General features: G+C 45.4%; 1 protein-coding gene across 1 annotated transcript in view; it reads right to left on the reverse strand.

Annotated features, from left to right (window-relative positions):
* Positions 1-19,050, reverse strand: part of PSTPIP1 (proline-serine-threonine phosphatase interacting protein 1) — a 42,412-nt gene extending 23,362 nt beyond the window's left edge. Inside the window, exons 1-3 of the mRNA XM_015872761.2 lie at positions 18,548-19,050; positions 8,915-9,015; positions 5,730-5,804 (exon numbers count right to left, since the gene is read on the reverse strand). Coding sequence (XP_015728247.1) covers positions 5,730-5,804; positions 8,915-9,015; positions 18,548-18,580 — 209 coding nt within the window. The 5' untranslated portion in view covers positions 18,581-19,050. The remainder of the gene's footprint in view (positions 1-5,729; positions 5,805-8,914; positions 9,016-18,547) is intronic.

The following is a 19,050-nucleotide window of genomic DNA, read 5'->3' on the forward strand; positions in this document are numbered from 1 at the left end:
GCAGAAATGCAAAGCCTCCCAGTGCAGCTGGAAAGGCTTGTGTGCACTGAGTGTGATGGCTAAGCCAACTCCTAAGAGGAGGAAGGGTATGGGCAGCTCTTTGCTCTGTCCCCTGCGGTCCAGGAGTCAGTCTGTCTATGAGCTAGTTACAGCAAGGCACTACTGTGAGTCACGCCAGCCACCGTGCAGCAGGCTGAGCTCTGTGTTGGCTTGGATGGAGCTTAACTTCTGTGAAAACAGCACCAAACGTGCAGGGTTCCTCTAGTGCTGCAGTGTGTCTCTGTGCATGTTTTGCATTTACTACTTGCTCAAGTACTTTCACATGAGTGGCAGAAATAGAAGCAGCCCCAAACTGACTGGAAATGGGGCTACATCATGCTCAGGGCTGGTCTCTGCACTAACCACACCAGACTTTGCTGCGACAAGGGAGCAAACCAGAACCCTTAGGACTTATGATTATCTATGGCATTCAAACCAATGGATTAAAAAACATCAAAACAAGTGAGGTACTTTAACATAGAACTAAATTTCCTCATCTCCTGGAAAGAGAGCAGCACAGCTCAAAGCCACTTGTCCTCATCACTGAAGAGCTTATCTAGCCTGGGTTTAATGAGATCTGAGCAGAGGCTTAGGTCATTCATGCACATGCCTGGATTTGTTTTCATAGCATCCTGAAAGTTCAGAACACACATGAGTGTATAAACCCTGTACAGCTTCCAAACTTTCCATTGCAAAGTATCTCACGATAGAAGAATGTGACCTTCCAAAATGATTTTTTGCCTCTGTTCAGAAATGCTTGCTTTGTGAGAATAGAACAAATGTTTCCGTGTATTACATGACAGACACCCTATATTTATACACAGGAAGCAGCAGCCTGGCATTTTGTTACAGATGCCCGCACCTCATGTTCTCTGAAATTGCAGAGAAGGGCAGAGCAGGAACAAGCTTGAAGGAACTGCCCTTTCCTGAGGTCTGAAGGAGATGTAAGGGGAAAAGAAAGAAGGAAAAACAGAGGAAATCATATACATGAGAAGAGACAAGCAGGGCAAATGACAAATATAGCTGTTGTCAGACTAGGCAGAATTTAAGCAGCTCCTACGTGTTTACATCAGTTGTTTTACAGGGGAGACGAGTTCCCAGAGGCTCTGTTTCAGCTGAAGCAGAGGACGTGCCTGAAAACTGGGCTCTGTAGTGTATTTTTGCTCTTATTTTTCTTTTGCTGAAGAGTCGCCCAAAGCTGTTGCACAGCAATTCCCAGTCACCTTGCAGGATGTTTCCTCTCAAAGGCGTGAGCTCTGCCGAGAGTTCTCTATTGTGTGTCAAGGCATCGAAGATTTTGGTCTCTGTTTATAGCTCAGCTGAAAATCCCGCTTTCTGTGTACCCGGTCCCATATGTGCAGCACAGAATATGGAGACTATAGAAATATATGGCAGTTTAAGCATTGTAATGTGTAGGTCCCTCTCCCTCATTGGCTATGGGTGTAACCTGGCTTTTGCTGAGAAAATAGGGCTGCAGCTTTGTAATCATCTTATTCGTAATTTGTTTAATAATTAGAGACTATGAAACACTGATTCATGTATATGTGTGTGTGTCTGTATACAAGCTAAAAAAGTGGGTTAACATGACTTTAAACTTAACATCAAGTAGAAATGAAGACATTTGAATGCCTGCTGTAGCTTTACAGGGGGCTTGGACTCGATGATCTCTAGAGGTCTCTTCCAGCCCCTACAATTGTGTGATTCTGTGGTTCTCTCCTTTAGCCCTGAGCTCCAATAGATGAGGTCTATTTCAGGGCAGCATCCATCACTCTGCTGTGGTCCCCACACCTTACCCACTCCTCAGGAACTGCCCTGTCCCCTCCCAGGTCTGACCCACTCCAGTGTTACACAGAGATTCCATGGCGATGCCTCCAGGTACTTGCTCTCTTCCGGCCCTTTCAATCCCAGGTTGCCCATATCTCTGCATATAACGTGCATCCACAGCTCTGCTGGGACACCCAGTGATTACCTGAAAGAAGCAGTCAGCCCTTTCCTTCCTTTGATGATGTTATGCTGCGCAGTGTGTTTGTAAGGCCCCAAAGGACTGGGACTGCAGCATACCAGTACAGATATGCCTCAAGAAACCCCACTGACTAGAAGCTAAACTGCCTGTCAGGAATGTCTCATCTAGCATGACAAGTGTGGTGGGGCAAGTTAGAAATGAACACAAAAAGAGGTCCTTAATGGGCAAGCGCAACTGCTTTGCTGTAAGACTCAGTGGCTGCTAACATGGTTTAGGGTTTTAAGAACAAGATACAAGAAAGCTCCGCTGGGGGCTATTTAATAAAAGCTGCTGCTGGTTTGGCAGCCTCTGACCCACCAGGCATTAAGATTATTTAGGAGCAATATTTTGTGGATCTAGTGTCAAAGACAAGATACTTGGCTGAACAGATTTTGATGTAAGCTTGTGAGACCCTTCTTGCAGCATTACAAGGAGATTTAAATGAGTATTCAATTCACTGCATAGTGAAGCGAACTTGCCAGGGCTATCAGCAAATGCTAAGTTAGATCAGATCCATGCTGTGCGTCAAAAGGGGATTTCTCCCTTTCCTATAGGAAGTAGCTTCTACCAGCTGCAGCGCTCAAGGCAACAGCAAGCAGGCAGAATGCCTACAGCTGCTTGAATTAGGCTGTGCTACCAAGTGATGGTGTGCCTTGGCTGTTTGCAGCCCTTTCAGGGAACTTTCATTTCTTGTGCTGGAAGCTGCAGTGTTTGTTTGCCATGCCCATGGTAACCAGCATCAACTCATTTTAGAAGCACCGCCTTTGCTTTCTTTAAAAGAAAGAAGAAAAACAAAAGGTTGTGGTGGCACATCTCCCCCTCTGACTTTGCTTTGATAGCAACCTCTCTCTAGCTGTAGGCTAATCGAAGCCATTTCCTATTCTGGTGCTAAAAGAGCAGTGAGGACCTGACAGAAGAGAATTGCAGCTCTGTAAGCCTGTAGGAGCTTGCTGCTGAGGCCCCATGTCCTTCTCCAGGACACCTTTCCTATTGGGCACACACAGGGCAGTCAGAAGGGTATCCTACGTACCACCCAGAACCCAATGCATGTGCCGATGCTGGGTGAGCAAACAGCAGGCAGTATATGAGGTGGAAAGTCAACATGCACTGTCACCTGTGTTCTTCTCAGTGCTGCCATTACGTTTCCATTATGTAGCTGTAGCCTGGGTTTGCTGCAGTGGCTTTGCCCCACACAGGGAGAGCTTCTCACCTTGGTTTTGTGCCACTTCTCTCCTGCCCTGCTTTCCCTAACGGTGCTGGAATGATGGGAGGGTTTTGGAGTCGATTCATTGGGTTGTTTATAATGCGCTCAACAGAATTAATTGGCCTTGCAGTTGTTTCTCTTAGGTCTTCTGTGTGTTTTCTGACACTGGAAGTTTATGGGCGGTTGCTGGGGATGGATGATCTTCCTTTTCTTTATCAGCCTTTTAGAAGGGTACTGGCACCTTCCTGATATTAAGAGCCGCTGGAGTGTGAAATGATTTCCCGGGAGAAGTGACAGAATGCCTTAGCAACAGAGATATTTAAAAGATGACTGAATTTCAGACCAGAGGATAATTTCGCATTAGCAAGGAAATGAGTAAGTGATCTAAAATGAGTAATTCTTGCTCCTCTGCGATACATTGCATGGCATAGAGTGTTCTGCAGCAAAAAAGAAATGGAAGCTGCTTTGTTCCTGGTGATCGCCAAACACAAGTTTTAGGGACTAATGCCTGCACAACACCTCAGTTAGACTTCATTGGATAAATATTGCTACCCAAGGATACATACAGACATCTGGAAGTCCTTGTTCAGCCTGCCAGGTACCTATAAAACTACTGGCATTCAGTGTGCTACCCAGTAGTGGGGGCCATATAAGGGGTAATATGTGGGGCCAGCTGTAGGGCAGGCCTTCCAAGCTTTTCTTTCTGTTTTTAAAGGTAGTACATCTGTTCCCTCCCTCTGATGTCTCCAAAGGACCAGCCTTGGGAGCAGTGCTGCTTTCAGTGACATATGTCATCCAAATAATTTTTGACACCGGGTCCAAAATTTCAAGGCATCAAACCAAATAGTTCACTTCCATGAGTAGTTCCAGCCCCAGACAGATCCTCTGGTTTTTTCTCTGATTGTAAAGCACTGACTCTGGAAAAATGTCATTCACTGTGCAACTCCAGAAGGATGCTGAATGACAGAAAGCCAAGTGTGCTCCCTTTGCTTTAGAAACAGGCACAGCAAAACACTTGCTGTAAGAGCAAAATAATCTGCCCAATGGTGGCCACTACCCGGAGCAGGCATGGTGTTATGCAGACATAGCAAGTCAGCTCTGCCATGTGCCCTGTTGGTATATTCAGCCTTCTATCTGTGCCAAGCTACAAAGCTTGGATCAGACCAGATCTGGGCTTGGTTCCAAACTTCCTCCAACTTCAGGGGAGCATGGATTAATACCCAGCCCTGGGGCCTGGCTCTGCCTATGAATGAATCTACTGTGATGCCTTATTAAAAAACAGGCCTGTGAGTTATCCACTAAGTCACAGAAGAGCAGCCAAAGCTCTGTGTCTGAACGTGTTTCCTTTACCTGCCCTGAACAGCCAGTAAATAAATCCAGGTGGAGCCTTTTGGTAATCCTAGATTGCTAATCTGTGCATTTGCTTCGGAGAGAAACCACCTGATCTTAACTTGCTCTTTTAATTTCCTTTCCTCTGATTAAGTCTCCGAAGTGAGACATCAGGAAGGTACAAGTTTTCCCCAGCAGCACCCAAAGCACAGTTCAAAGCAAGGCAGAGATGGGAGCAGTGAGAGACTTGACTGTGCTCTGGACTTGAGCCTCGGTGCTCCTCATTACCAGGCCTTTGAATTAATGCGACAGTTTCCCTGCCGCTATGGATGTGCCACCAAATTGATAGCCAGTGCTCAGGGGATTGCCTACAGCTTGCATGTCCTGATGGTGAAAAGGTTTGAGGTCAAGTTTTCCAATAAGATATGAGCAGGAAACTGTGCTTACACAGACACAGAGTGATAAATAGGTGTAAAAAGGAGATGGCAATTAAGAAATGAGATATAGGGCAGATGAGGGATCAATAAAGCTGTTTTGCTTGGATTGAGGTCTCTTTCAGGCCTGTCTTCTGTGACCCCAAATATTCATCCTTTTCCACCTTATTACTGTATTATTACTTGTTACATTAATGACAAATACATCTCATTATTGCTGCTACCATCAGTAATAGCAGCAGTTTATCAGCAGTGTTTATTAAGTCAAATTCTGTACCAACATAAATCTTCCCCTCCCAACACGATTTAAATGTCATCTAAACTAGTAGTGCTGGAGACAGTTGGCTCTGCTGCAGCCTGTCAGGGTTTACTAACCATCCCAGACCTGCCAACCCACCATCCTAAGCTTTTACTAACGGCTTCCTTTCCCTTTTTCCCTGCTAACTCTGCTTGCTTTCAGAAGCTGTTAGCAAAGCTGAAATGAATTTGTTTTTATCCAGCAAAGACCTATTGGCAATTCCCAAAGGAGACATTCCAGGTCCTGCTCTGAAGAACTGTGGTGGTTCCCCATTTTTCCTACAAAGCAGGAAAAGTAATTATATGAAGCATTTCCTATGGGCAACTCATTCATGTGAGCAGCTCATGACCCTGTCTGAATGCAGCTGTTTGATATTGCTTCCAAAACAAACGCATTAGTACCAGAAACAGCAGAATTCCTTACTTGATTTCTGTTTGTCCTCCTGCTTTTCGGGCAATTTGAACCAGCTCCTTCCCGTACCTCTCTTCTGCTTGAGCTCTGTTAAAAGAAAAACTTACTCAATTTCTCCTAGTGGTAGCAGCATCATGTTTACAAAGCTCTTCTTGTAATTGCATCTGAGGTAGGAAATATGAGAAATAGCATTTCTTTATTTCCTCTCTCTTCATTTTCTCTGTCTCCTCCATTCCAGTGCTAACAGTTACCTCTAAAATATTTCTGGTGAGCTATTTCTGGAAGAAATGAGGGTAAAGAAATGCTCATCTTCATGGCTTTGATCAGCCTGTGGATTCAGCTAGAAGATGATGCATAAGATGAAATGCAATGAAGATGCTCAGGAACCTCTTTTGCAGAAGAAAACTAAAATGTGATGGCTGACTTGGTGGCCAAAGTGAAAGCTGGGAGGGAAGGAAGAGTGAGTGCCAAAGGATCTCTTTAAAGAGAGGTTGTGAGTAAGTGGGAGGTGGGAGTAGTAGAAAATTACTTGGAAATGTGAGATGCCTTCTTGAGTAGCTGCACTGGAGGCAGAGGGGGAAGTAGCCATGCTGGTTATAAGGTGAAGTCCATCAGTTTGGGATGGGGGTGGGACAACAATGTGGTGCAATGCCTCACCTAATGGGGAACTGTAACTCATGACTCAGGAAAGCGGTTCTGTTTCTATGGTTAATAAAAGAATACAATATCTTGGCTGCTTTCCCCTCCCCCAACTCTAGAAGCTGTTTCTCATCTCTGTCTGAAAAAAATACATTTTTTTTTTCATACAATGTTTTAAAACCTGTGTGTAAGGCCAGGACAAAGCTGAGTTTTCAGCCTTTTGGCCTTTCTATAGCTGCTGAATACTGTCAGATGGTCAACAACAGATAACAGCGTGGTTAGGGTGATTATTATTTTAAGCTTTGCTTAAGGTAAGTCCAGTTCTCAGCAGGGATTTCAAAGCATCCCGTTGGCTTTTGAGCCTTAGCCTAGGCAGCTTGGAGAAGCACATCGTTTGTGCAGAAAAGGATTTGTAATGCAGGTATCACAAGTGCAAACCATGCAGTCCCGCTGCTTTGTTCTCATACCTGCCTTCCTGCTCAGGATAAAAGCTGTAGACTGAGCTCAAGCAGTTTGTTTGTAGGACTTCTGTTACTGCCGTGGGGAAGCTGTTTGTGTGCATCTCTGAGAACATCTGACTGCACCTTTGGATGTCCCTCAGTGTGTGACACCTTGCTTGCAGCCAGCTGGGCTTGTGGGCTGGTGGCTCTGGTGAAATCTCACATGCAGGTTTGCAGCTTTGTATGCAGCATAGCCAAAGGTATTTGTGAGCAAAGGTAATTGAGCAGAGTGGGAAGCTGAAGTGTTGGTGCAGACAGGGCAAAGATGCCAGCACTCAGGGCAGCCCTTGTTGAAATTCTGGTACCAAACCCATGACACAGACAGCGGGCCTGTGTACACTCACTGCAGTAGTTTGGGGTTGTACAAACACTCATGGAAACACTTGTTCTTGCAGCTTTCATATCTGCAAAAGGACTCCAAATGTATTTTTTTCTCCTTTGTGGAAAGCCCTTTCTTGCCTCTACCACAAAGGAGGAAGAAACTCGTCCTGCAACTCACAGAAAAGCCTCTAATACGTTTTGAACCACAGGCAAGTGTAGCCTCAGATGTGTGCTGCAGTGCAGAGCCTGCCTGAAGCCTGCAATGCAATTCTGATTCCTGTAAGTTATGAGTCACAAAGGAGCTATTTTAAGCAGATAAAGTGAAGCTACCGGCAGGCTGATGTGACTTCAGGACTCTGTGACATGTGGCAATAAAATATGCTTCCACTGGTGATCGAGAAAAGCAATTCAAATAGCTTTGGATTTTGATGGGAGACTCTCCACACTCCGAAATAATGAATTTTCAGTTTGACAGCTCACATCCCCGTGAAAGTTCCACTGCTTGAAAAGTAGCCTTTAGAAAAGCAACCTAACACCACAGAACTGGATGGAGGCAGTGTGGGAGGAAAAAGGAGGCTGTGGCTGGGGAAAGCAGAGAGATATCCATACAGAGCCAGGATCACCTGCTCAATGTGTAATTCATAGTGCGGGGGCTTTCTAACGGGTCATACATGAGTTACATGCCTCACACTGCATGTCGCTGCTGTTGAAACTCAGTCACTTTAAAACAGAGCCAAATCTAAAGCTTTGTTGTAAGCCATAATTACAAAAATGAATGGTAAAGTTGGAGCAGCTGTAATATTTATTTTCTCACCCAGACAAGTGTTAGCTGTGCACAGCTGTTGCTGAGGGGCTCGGAGAAGTGGGTAAGGATGGAGATAAACCACACTACTGTTACTCAGAATCTACTGAGGTGGGCAAATGATGTGGGCTGTCCTGAGGGTCTGGGAAGGGCTTTTGGTGGCGTCTTGCAGAGCTTTCTTTATATTTGAAAAATGACCCTTTTTTATAGTTACAGGAAGCTGAAACGCTGCATGTGGCCACAGCGCATATAAAGAGAAAGAAAAATGGCCAAGTCATTGGTTTCCTGTTGAATGTGGAAACTTGGTAGAGCTTCTTGCTGTGGATGCGTGTTCTACTATAGTATTATTATGTTGCAGTAACTACCCAAGCCTTTAGCTCTGGATTTTTTTATTGTTTCACCCCTCTCTTCTCTCCTTAAACTTTGGAGGTTCCTTTGGATCATCTGCCTTCGCAAATTATGTCAAAATGCTGGAAAATTACCAGCGGGAGAACAGTAACATTCATATACTAAGACCTGCCTGTGGCAGGGGGTTGGAGCTTGATGGTCTTTGAGGTCCCTTCCAACCCAAGCCATTCCATGACCAGACGACTTCATGTCATGGCCCACCTCCATCACTCACCTTGTCTCTTCCTTCATAAGACATAACTAGTGTAAAAATCTCATTTATTCTGTTTTGTTTTCAGAACTTTATACTTGGAGCTGTCAAACAGCCCTGAGCAGTACAGGGCCCTGAAATGGATCGCCATCTCATTGGTTCATTTGACCACATTTGATCACTCAGCAGCTGTGACCCCTTAAGGATTCACCTCGGTTGGGCTTTTCTAGGCAAACCAGTACCATTACTGAATTCAGCAACAGCCTTCCTGTGTCTTTCCAGATGCAAAGTCAGAGACAAAATTGTGTCTGTTCAAACTTCTTTCACTCTTTCTCACCTTTGCTTAAGCAAATCCTCCACATCTTTGCACATCTTCCTCCCATCCAACAGTCGCTGTACGAGCACCTCAAAGCCGGTGTGTAAGGTGAACTCCTTGCACTGAAGGCAGAAAGATAAAGAGATTAGATAGTTGGTGCACAAAGGTTTAGGAGACAGTTATTGTCAGTCATCTGAAATGAGTCATATTGCTGGAAAATCCAAATATACCTTTAGGTTTGCCCTGGGCAGCAGCAGCCAGAGCAGAGTTAAGGGTGCTATAAAATCTTTGTTTAGATGCAGGTTGTTTGATAATAACGAAGTGGAGTGAGTCCCAGATTTTGCTGTGCCAAAAAGCTGTCATTTTGAGGACCTCATGCTCAGCACTGGGTGTGGGGTTTTTGTGCAGTGGCCCCTCTTCCTATGCATCAGTCACCTCACCACCTGTCCTGCTTTCAGCTGGTACAGAGGGTTATTTTTCCCTTCACAGCATCTGATGTGTTGCTATGTTATGGCTTTGAGAGTAAAACAGCACTTGATGACATGCCAATGTTTTAGTTGTTGCTGAGCAGTTCTGGCAGGCAATGGACTGGCTGGACATCAGTCAGTGAGCGGTGAGCAATCGCTTGTGCGCCACTTGTTCTGTGTGTATTATTATCATTTTGTGTGTGCTATTATCATCACTATTACCCTTTTTTCTTTTTCTGTCTTATTATCTCAACCCACGGGTTCTACTTCAGGCTTTTCCCATTCTTTTCCCTATCCCCCTGGGGCTGGAGGGTGAGTGAGTGACTGTGCAGTGCTGAGCTGCTTGCAGGGTAAACCACCACCACCACCACGGGGCTCTCAGTAGGAGTGATGTGATGTCTAGATGCAAGGTGACACCCTTGGCATGTGCAGTGGGGAGAAAAGAAAGAAAGGATGATGGTTCACATGGCTGTACCAGCAAAGGGTCTGCTCTACAAAGCCAGGCAGAACAATAATGTAGATAAAAGGTGATGGAGAGCGTGCAGTGCACCCACTCTTGTCACTACTGTAACAGTACTCAACTGATGATGGGATTACATGTGCTCATCTGACACGTATAATCACCCTCCATGAAACAGGATCTCAAAACCAAAACATCCATTTTCCTCATGCTTCTAATGGCTGGTTACAGACGTTATAAGATAAGAAGCAATCTTGCTATGAAATACATGAAAGGAGGAAAGCAGAAAGGTTCTTGCTAATACCCAGGCAATTTTATTTTTATTATTCGAGAACTTCTCAAGGGCAGATGGCAATGCTGCTGTAAAACCTCTCATTAATCACTCACTCTGCCTGGCAGAAACCACTCAGATGTGCCACAAGCTCGCAGCACAAACATGATGATTGCATGTTTCCAGATGCAATAAGCTGCATCCCATGGCTGTGTACACAGCTTCCTTGGCACAGAAATGCTGCCCGGTGGTTATTATATGGGTCTGTATCAGTCTGGCAGGCAGGCAGAGTGCTACAAACAACCAACAGAAAGTGAATAGGGCTGAAAAGTGAATCATGTTACTTTGCTGTTTCTGTTCAACCTATCTCTATACAACAAATGCTAAAATTCATTGTCTTTCTCCTACTTCTTTTAAACTTATGCAGATGGTGTAATGAAAGAGTAGCAAATTCTGTACATCACTGAGCCCCCTATATCATTATCGGCCCAAGCTCGCTCTCTCTTCCTCCCCCAGCCACCCACAGATGCACCATGGGGTCTGCCTGCTGGCCAGCAGTCATTCTAAGGACCTCAGAAAACTACTCATGGACTTGATTCAGCCATTTGGACATCTCGTTCCAGCCATAAAAATGCAAGGGGAAGAAGTCGTGCCATTTGAAAAACTGCACCAGGGTCTGCTGTGCCTTGGTGACCGACTGCATGAATTTGGCAACGTGTCTAAGCAGAGAACCTCACTTCTGCACTAATAGATCCTTTCAGAGCTGTGCTGCTGTGGCTGGTCCAGCCATACCTTCTTGTTGGAGCTCTGCACATGGCCCTGCCTCCCAGACATGAGCTGCTGGGTTTGCATGAAGCACAAAGCAGCCGCTACCTTACCCAACAGCTCTGCTTCCTGTTTGCTGCCTGCAAAGTACGATATGAATATGTTGAAAACGTATCTGATTTCTCTTACCCCAGGCTCAAATGCTATCAGATACCTTCAGCACAGCATTTGATTCTACAACAACAGCTGCTCCCAGACCATCCTTAACATTTGGCGCTGGTACCTGCAGTGAATAGCTGGGCCTGTGCGATGGTTGTAAGAAATGATGAATAGTCAGAGGATATTCGAGTGGGTTTCAATATAAATTAGATATTCCTTATTAGATAAGGGTATGGCTGGATAAGGAATACATTCGTTAAACCTGTGAAACATAAATCATTTTGTTGCTTAGAAGATAGCAATTCAAATCACCACCAGTAATTCGTTACGTTGCCAAAAAGATAATTCCACTCAATCAAAGCACGTGCAACTGTGAAAGAGGATTTACTCATTGTCACTTGAATAAAAAGGATTAGTTAATCTATGTTGTCCAACAGACCTGTAATGACAAGTAAGGAGAGTATCTGACAAAGGGCTATCAGTGTTGCAGGCAGATTTGTACTGCTCTGAGATTTTTCCATTAACACTTCATGTCTACTTGGGTCTCTGCCCTGCAGCCCGGGGCTTTGCTTCTCATCAGGAGAATCACAGCTAATGCAGGGGCAGCCTCGCACTGCTGCGCCTGTTCACACAAGTTGTTTCCTTCCTGCCTGTGGGAGGAGCGATGCTCCTCCCTCAGAGACAGAGCAACAGGGTTGAAATCACCAGCTTTATACTGCTGTTTAACCAGAACAGCCTTTCCTAGCATACTTGAGTGGAGGCAGGGAAGGCTGCAAGCAGATATGCTGCCACTAACTGCACTGGGATAGATTTTCTTCTTTTTATTTTTCCTGTGGCTTAAAGATGCTGCTCCCTCATCTTAATGGTGTTACCAAAACAACCACATGCACTGGGACTGCAGGTTTCTACAGAAGTTTTCTCACAGGCAATCATTGCAGGTTTAATTGCGGCTGTCCCTGAGCTATTTCTGCAGCCAATATGACTCTGGGGACTTTGGGAGTGAAGGCTGTAAGTGGGAAGCCTGATGGTGTTAGACTGGCCCAGGGTGAAGACGGTTGAGCAGCATCATGGCTTGCCCTTTCCTCCTGCTGGCTAAAGGTGAATCACCATTGTGCCAAGTCTTAGGGCTCTAATTAGCTGAGCACTGGCTTTGCAGTGCCTTTCTTCTGAGCCTGGTGCTCACAAGGTGTCTGCAAGGCTTTCTGATGAAAGCCATGAGGGTGTTATTGCAATCATACCAAGTAGGAAAGACAAAATGTTTTGCTGGTAACTAAAACGTGAGCTTGGTAAATAGGTGTTAGAGCTTACTGGATTGAAGCAAAATTGTCCACGCCTGCATGCAAAGCACTAAACTACACTGCAACCTTATTTGTCCACCTGCTATTATTCAGAAGGTGATGTGGATTATGTCACTGTGGTTTTGCAAAACAAAGGAGGGTAGGCAGGCTGAGGTTGGCAGGCTGACTTTTCTTTTGCTTCCTGTACACCCACCCTTTGTGCTGTAGAAACACGAGCATTTGCTGAGTGTTACTGAGTGCTGCCTTGGGACCTTTTGTTATCATTTCAGGAGTTGACATGGGCATCTTTTAAATGAGGCTTACTTTGCAATTACACTACTGTCTTTGTTACCTAAGGCTGCAATGCAGTATTTTCCCGGGGAGCAAACGCTATTTATTGCCAGACAGCAGAGATGCGTATCTTGAATGATGTCTTCAAAAATCAGAGGGGAAAAAAAAGCATTGCTTTTGTAGCACTCCAATATACCGAGTTGGCCGATTGCTATCTCACGCTTCTCTGTCTAGCAAGGCAGGCTGGAGAACTCAAAATGAAAGCAGAGATTCTCATCAAATTTCCATTCTGCAGGAGCTACGGTGTAAAACAATAAATTGAAATGGATATTTCACAAAGTTTGCAGCGGCGTTGCACAAGCGGCGGCATTGAGCAACTCTTTGCTTCTCTGTGGTGTTTTGCTCTCTATGACACCATAGATTTATATGCAGAGAAGGAAATGGCTGTTCTGCTGACAAGAGGAATTCACTCCTCGGCTTCCTGGGCCCTCGCCCTCCTCACCCCTGTCCTGGATAAGGTGTTCTTGCAGTCACATCTTGCAGGATGTGGCCTGCTCTGGTGGTTGGCAACCCTGTCTGCGGCAGGGGGGTTAAAAATAGATGGACCTATAAGGTCCTTTTCAACCCAGGCTATTCTATGATTCCATTCTATGGGACACAGGCTGGACATAGTGACCTTCCTTTTCTTTTCACGTGGTGACTTTAGACATTGGCTGACATGGGAGCCAACAAGGAGGCCTGCAGCAGACATTGCACGTTGCTGTCACAGCCAGGTTTGGAGGCACAGCACTGCTGGCCATGGTGCATCCTGCAACCAGGCAGATAAGTATTTCAACACTGAAATCAGACCTTGGTTCAGTATCTTAATGAATAACTGCAGGTACACAAGAGAAACTGGAATTAAAGTAAGGAGAAATAGAATATTCGAGTAGAGGGCACTTCTGTTTTATACAAAATAGCGATCAGAGTTTATTTCTGTTTTATTTTGCTTTAGTTCTGCTTCCGGGGCTCTTTTATGAAGGCAGCTCCTTTCCTTCTGCAAACAGGGCGATGTGGAACAATCCTGCCTTGCTCAGGCACAGCAGCAGCTGCTCAGGAGCTCACACAGCCCCTGGCACCAGGCCTGCTTACTTTGGAACTTGATTGAAAATCTCTTTCTCTTCCTTGCCTTAGAAAACTTAGATTTGTTTCCTGGTAGTCCTGGGAAAGGCATTAAGGACAGCAATACTGTTGCACCAGAGCTCTCAGCAGCCCTTATAAGCTGGGCATTTTACTGGGGGGCTTTCACAGCACAAAGTGGGGTAAAGCTTCAGGAAGTCTTCCCAGAGTGTTGCTGTACAAATTCATGTCCTAGTGAGCGCTACTGCAATATCCACATATTGTCATTTCCATTTATGAGACATCTTTACCTCTTAAATAGTCGTTTTCAACATATCCTCTTACTCAATATGATGTTGCATATTCTCACACCCAGGGCAGCGTATCACAAAGACCTGGGGAGCTGCACGATAGGACAGAAGCAAATCCACTGTGGGCTTCCAATACTTGAAGGGAGCATATAAACAGGAGGGAGAATGGCTGTTCATGAGGGTGGGCAGTGATAGGACAAGGAGGAATGGTTTTAACTGAGACAGGAGAGGTTTAGGTTGGATGTTAGGAGGAAGTTTTTCACCCATAGGGTGGTGACACACTGGAACAGGTTGCCCAAGGAGGCTGTGGATGCCCCATCCCTGCAGGATTCAAGGCCAGGCTGGATGTGGCTCTGGGCAGCCTGGGCTGCTGGTTGGTGACCCTGCACACAGCAGGGGATTGGAACCCTTGGAATTGGTCGTTGTGGTCCTTTTCAACCCAGGCCTTTCTGTGATCCTGTGATTATATGAAGCAGAAGCTCTAAGCTGCCTGATCAGATCCCCTTGCTGCTTGGCTTCCACTTCATGCTGAAGACTTACAGCAAGTAACTGCTGGTTTCCATTTCATGCAAAAATGAATTTGCACCAAAAGAGACAGGGAAGTTTTCAATTCCTCAGCCTCGTACAGGGACGTTTCCTCACCCTGTTGAAGACGTGCTGAACTCCATTATAGTAAAGGAGCAATTCTTTGGGAAACTGAGATGCTGTTGGGATCTGGATGCACATTTTTAATATTTTTTTTCTCTCTTTTCTTGTCCTTGATGCCCTCAGCAAGGCATAGTGACATAGTGATCCCAGCACAGAGCCATGGCCTGAGCTGTCACATCATCCCAGCCTCAAACTCTCATATTCTTACTGAAAAACACAGGGAACTTTGTAAGTTATTGAACTGTGGCTGCTGAGAAATGTTTTATTACCAAACCCAGATTAAACAGGAGATTAAACAAGTGCTTAATGTGCCATCTGCCAGCCAGAATCTACCTTGCTGCACTATGGCATGAAAGCAAAATATGGAGCTCTTTTTGAGCTCAGAGGAGCTGATAAATAACAAAACCCAGCCTCTTTACAAAGCATTCTAATTTGCCTTCCATACAAGTGTGCAATAATTAGAAGTGGATTGCAATTCAGGATTCCGTCGTGCCTGCATAAATAAGAATCCCGCATTTCCCCGAGTCCACACCAAACCAAACCACTTTTGCAGAGCAGGAGAGATCAAATCAAAGTGGACATTATCACCACGACTTCATCCATCAGCCATTTAAACCATCCAACCCTCTAGATGCTGCATTCAGTTGCAGCACGACCATCAGAAAAAAATAATAATCATTGCGGGTCTAATTGTTTTTAATTAGAAATTACTTACTTGATCTGAAATGAGCTTTCCACCAACCCATTCATCTACCTGCTCTAGAAAGTCTTCCAAGGCCTTAATGCTGCACTCAGCGCTTGCCCAGGTACCCTTTCTCCTTGCAGGAATATGCTCAGCCTGGTACACCACATTTAGGCCATAACTTATGGGATACACAACCAAAAGCTGAAGAAGTAAAACCTCACTCCTTCATTTCCAGCTCATTGACGAGGAAACAAATCACCCTGAATATGCTGCCACTGGCTCCTCGCACCCCCCCTAGGTAGGGTACCAGGAACAGGGGAGCTGGAACAAGCTGTTAATGTGTTTGCCTCACAATCAGTATCAGTTCATTTGAGTTTCATTTTAAATGTCGTGCTCTGCTTTGAAGTGTTTCCTGGAACATCAGTATTTCCACAGCCGCGAGTAAGCAAGTATTTTTCTTGTGATTTCTTGTGGTTTCAGCGACTGTTCTGAGACTGCAACTCCCCTCCCCAGGGTGCTTCTTATTGCCTCAGTCAGTAAAGCATTTTGACCACAGCGGAAACTATGGAAGAATACAGGGAGAAATAATACATAGAAGAGGAATAGAGTACCATCTTCCATGAAGCGGACCTCATGACAAACGCAGGCATTCAGCTGTCAGTCAGACTGACTTCTCTGTGCTGGTTCTCGTTTTGTTCCCCATTTCTGCTCACATCCACCAGTATGGACATGCACTGGCTGTAAGCAGGGTCAGGCTGGTCTTAAGCACCTCCATGGCTCCCAGTGCTGCAGTGTCTGATCATTAGCCCTGAGTATTTTGTAGGTAGAGAATTCTGCAGCCAGAACGATGCTGGTGAGTGCCTGATCCTCCTGGCCAGGAATGGCCACACCTCACCAGGCTGCTGTGGAGCAGCATGGCAGAGAAAATCCCTCCTGTAATCCTCCTATATATCTTCTATAATCCTGGCAATGTGAAGTTCAGATGGAAGCAGAGCCGTGCTCCCCATTAGCAGCGAATTTACCTGCCCAGCTAACATGATTAGACAGGTAACATCTCTTGCATTCATACAACAGGACAGTAAGAATATTAATGCCTTCAGCAATTGCCTACGATCAAAACTGATTCATCTTTTCTTCTTATTAATATCTTCCAAAAAATACTGTTTGAGGATAGGAAACTATTAGAAAGGAGTGCATCTTAGTGGGGACTTTAAGCAACTTTCTTTTAAACCATTAAACCAGTGTGTGGAAGATGGCAAACCAAGAAGAGTAACTAAAAGCAGAGTGGCTTTAGCCCAGGCTGCGGTAGACAGACAATACAAATAGCTTTTAGCACAGCCTTGGCATTGCCACGTTGAATAGGCAGAAGACAAGGATAAAACTTAGGTGAGCTATGAGAAAGAGATTGCATGTTCCTGAAACACAGCGCAGCCGAGGAAGGTGGAGGGACTTTGCAGCAGAATGAATGGTGTCCTTTCTGTTTTGGTTGAGGAAGATGTGTTGTTGTGGGGGATTGCCTACGTATCTCACAGTGCAGCAGCTATTAAGGAATTTCTGCATGGCCATATGAGCAGAGATGTTGAATTCCAAGGGGAGAGTGCAGCCATGCCTTTAGACAGGTCTTGGAGATCAGGGCTGGTATTGGGTGATGGGCTGCGACAGAACGGTGCTTGTTGGTTGTTAATCATGAGGGCTGTCTCAGCTCATGGCGAAAGTGAACCAGGCAGGTATTTGCTCGCTGAGGCAAACTGAGAAAATACATTTCCGTTTCTTTAACGGGCACAACAGAACGTTATGAATGCAAAAAGAATTGCTGATGGTGTGATCCTGGGGGCAGGATGTTCTCTTTTGCCACATTGTGCAATATCCTGTCAGTTTTCTTTTCAAAAGACTTATCATCGCACAGCTAAAACTACCATTGCACGTCCGGATATAGTTCAGTCCGATTAAACAAGCTTGGCAGTATTATGTTCAAGCCAAACAATGTTAAAAACAAAGATGCTTTCCTTTAAAGCAGATGGTAGCTTCAAAGTCAAGCCAGGATGATGTTCAAGCTAGTATGACTAAGGCTGGGAGAGAAGCTTGGGGAAGAAGAGCCACAAAGAACTGGCCTGGCCAGACTGCTGAGTGGTGTTAATCACCCTCCTGAGCCCAGGGGGCACGGCTGACCAACATTTATTACAGCTAAAGCCCAAGATCCTGGAAAGTAAAGCTACAAAATAGATGGTTCTAAAGGTCAGACTGCACCTTGTGGAAGGAAGGACATCGAGAAATGCAAAAGCTGAATTTCCTGCAGTTGCACTGGGCTGTGGTTGTGCCATCTCCCGTGCAACTGAGCACACGGTTAGTAAGTGCATAAAGAAGAGTAAAGGAGAGCCTTGTGTGGGAGCGCTCAGCGCAGTTCGGGTTAACATCCAAAGGAACATTTGTATTTCCTCATTGCAATTTCTTTTTTAACTGGTTAAATTTGACAGGAGAGTCGGGGCTGGGGGTGCCTGCAGGAAAGCATCGCCCCACAGCAGGAAAGCATTGCCCCACAGCCCTGTGCCTTCAGAGCAGGAGAAGGCTTACCCTGCAGGAGGGGAGATGGAAAGAAAGCACAGAAAGCAAACACGCGGTGCAGGGCCAGTTCTACTTAGCTTGATAGGAGAATAGTAGGAGGACTTCATCTGCCTTCATGTCTTAAGTCAATACCAGATGCTGGAAAAATGTTTGCCTAGACAGGAGGAACTACTGAAGATGCTCTTCACCCATGCTGGCAATGTTTTGGGTTTATGTTTTTGGGGTTCTTTTTTCTGGTTTTCCCCTTCACTTTGCATCAGAAGCAGCTGTGAGCACTGAGGCTTAGTTCTCAAGCACCACTGCTGGTCCTTCACCCCGTGCTGCTGGACATTCCGTGCCTGCCCTGTGGCACATAGCAGCAGCCCTGGGCTCCCTAGGAGGGTGAGCAGCAGCACTTTGCACCTGGCTGCCTTAGATGATGCTGAGCAAAGGATTCCACTGGCCTGCTCCCCCAACAGCGTGCTTTTGCTTGGAGGCAGAGTTCCTTTTTCCTTTTATTTTTTTCTTTTCTTTTTTTTTTTTTTTTAAATAAACTGAATTTAAGACACGAAATTAGGATAAAATCAGCTTGAAATCGTATTTAGAGCCAAGCTATATTTACAAAATGTTTTAAATACGTACGTATTTAGTAAAGGAAACATGGCAGAAACGCTCACTTACCCAAAATGCATCTTTAAACTGCATCTGTGTCATTATTATCGGCCTGGGGAGGGCAAAGGTCCTTCAGCACGGTGGCTTTCAGATGGCAGCAGGAGCACCAGGCTTTGCAGTTGTTCCAATGCCCCAACCAAGGCACAAAGGGGAGCACATCCACACAGCTGTCTCTTCTAGAGCCACACGGGTGCAAAATAGCATCAGGCAGCTTCAAGCAGCTCAGTGTAATGACCTATAGCTGCGAAGGGACAGAGAGGGGAAAAAAAGCTCTTGCTCACACAGAGGCACGCGTGTATGCAGCACCCCCGCACCAAACCAGTTTCTCTTCTGGTAAACAGTTAATATTGAAATGAGGAAGCACGGAGATGTCAAGTGATGTCAGTGTGCGCCGTGCCATGTGTGTGTGCATGCAGAAAGAAAGAAAGAAGAAAGCAGTAATACAGTGATGTGATTTGGAGAGAGCAATTAAAATGCAAAGGAAGCCTGCACAATACAGAGAGAGAGGCTGG

Source organism: Coturnix japonica, chromosome 10 (assembly GCF_001577835.2).
Source record: "Coturnix japonica isolate 7356 chromosome 10, Coturnix japonica 2.1, whole genome shotgun sequence".
NCBI classification, from domain to species: Eukaryota; Metazoa; Chordata; class Aves; order Galliformes; family Phasianidae; genus Coturnix; species Coturnix japonica.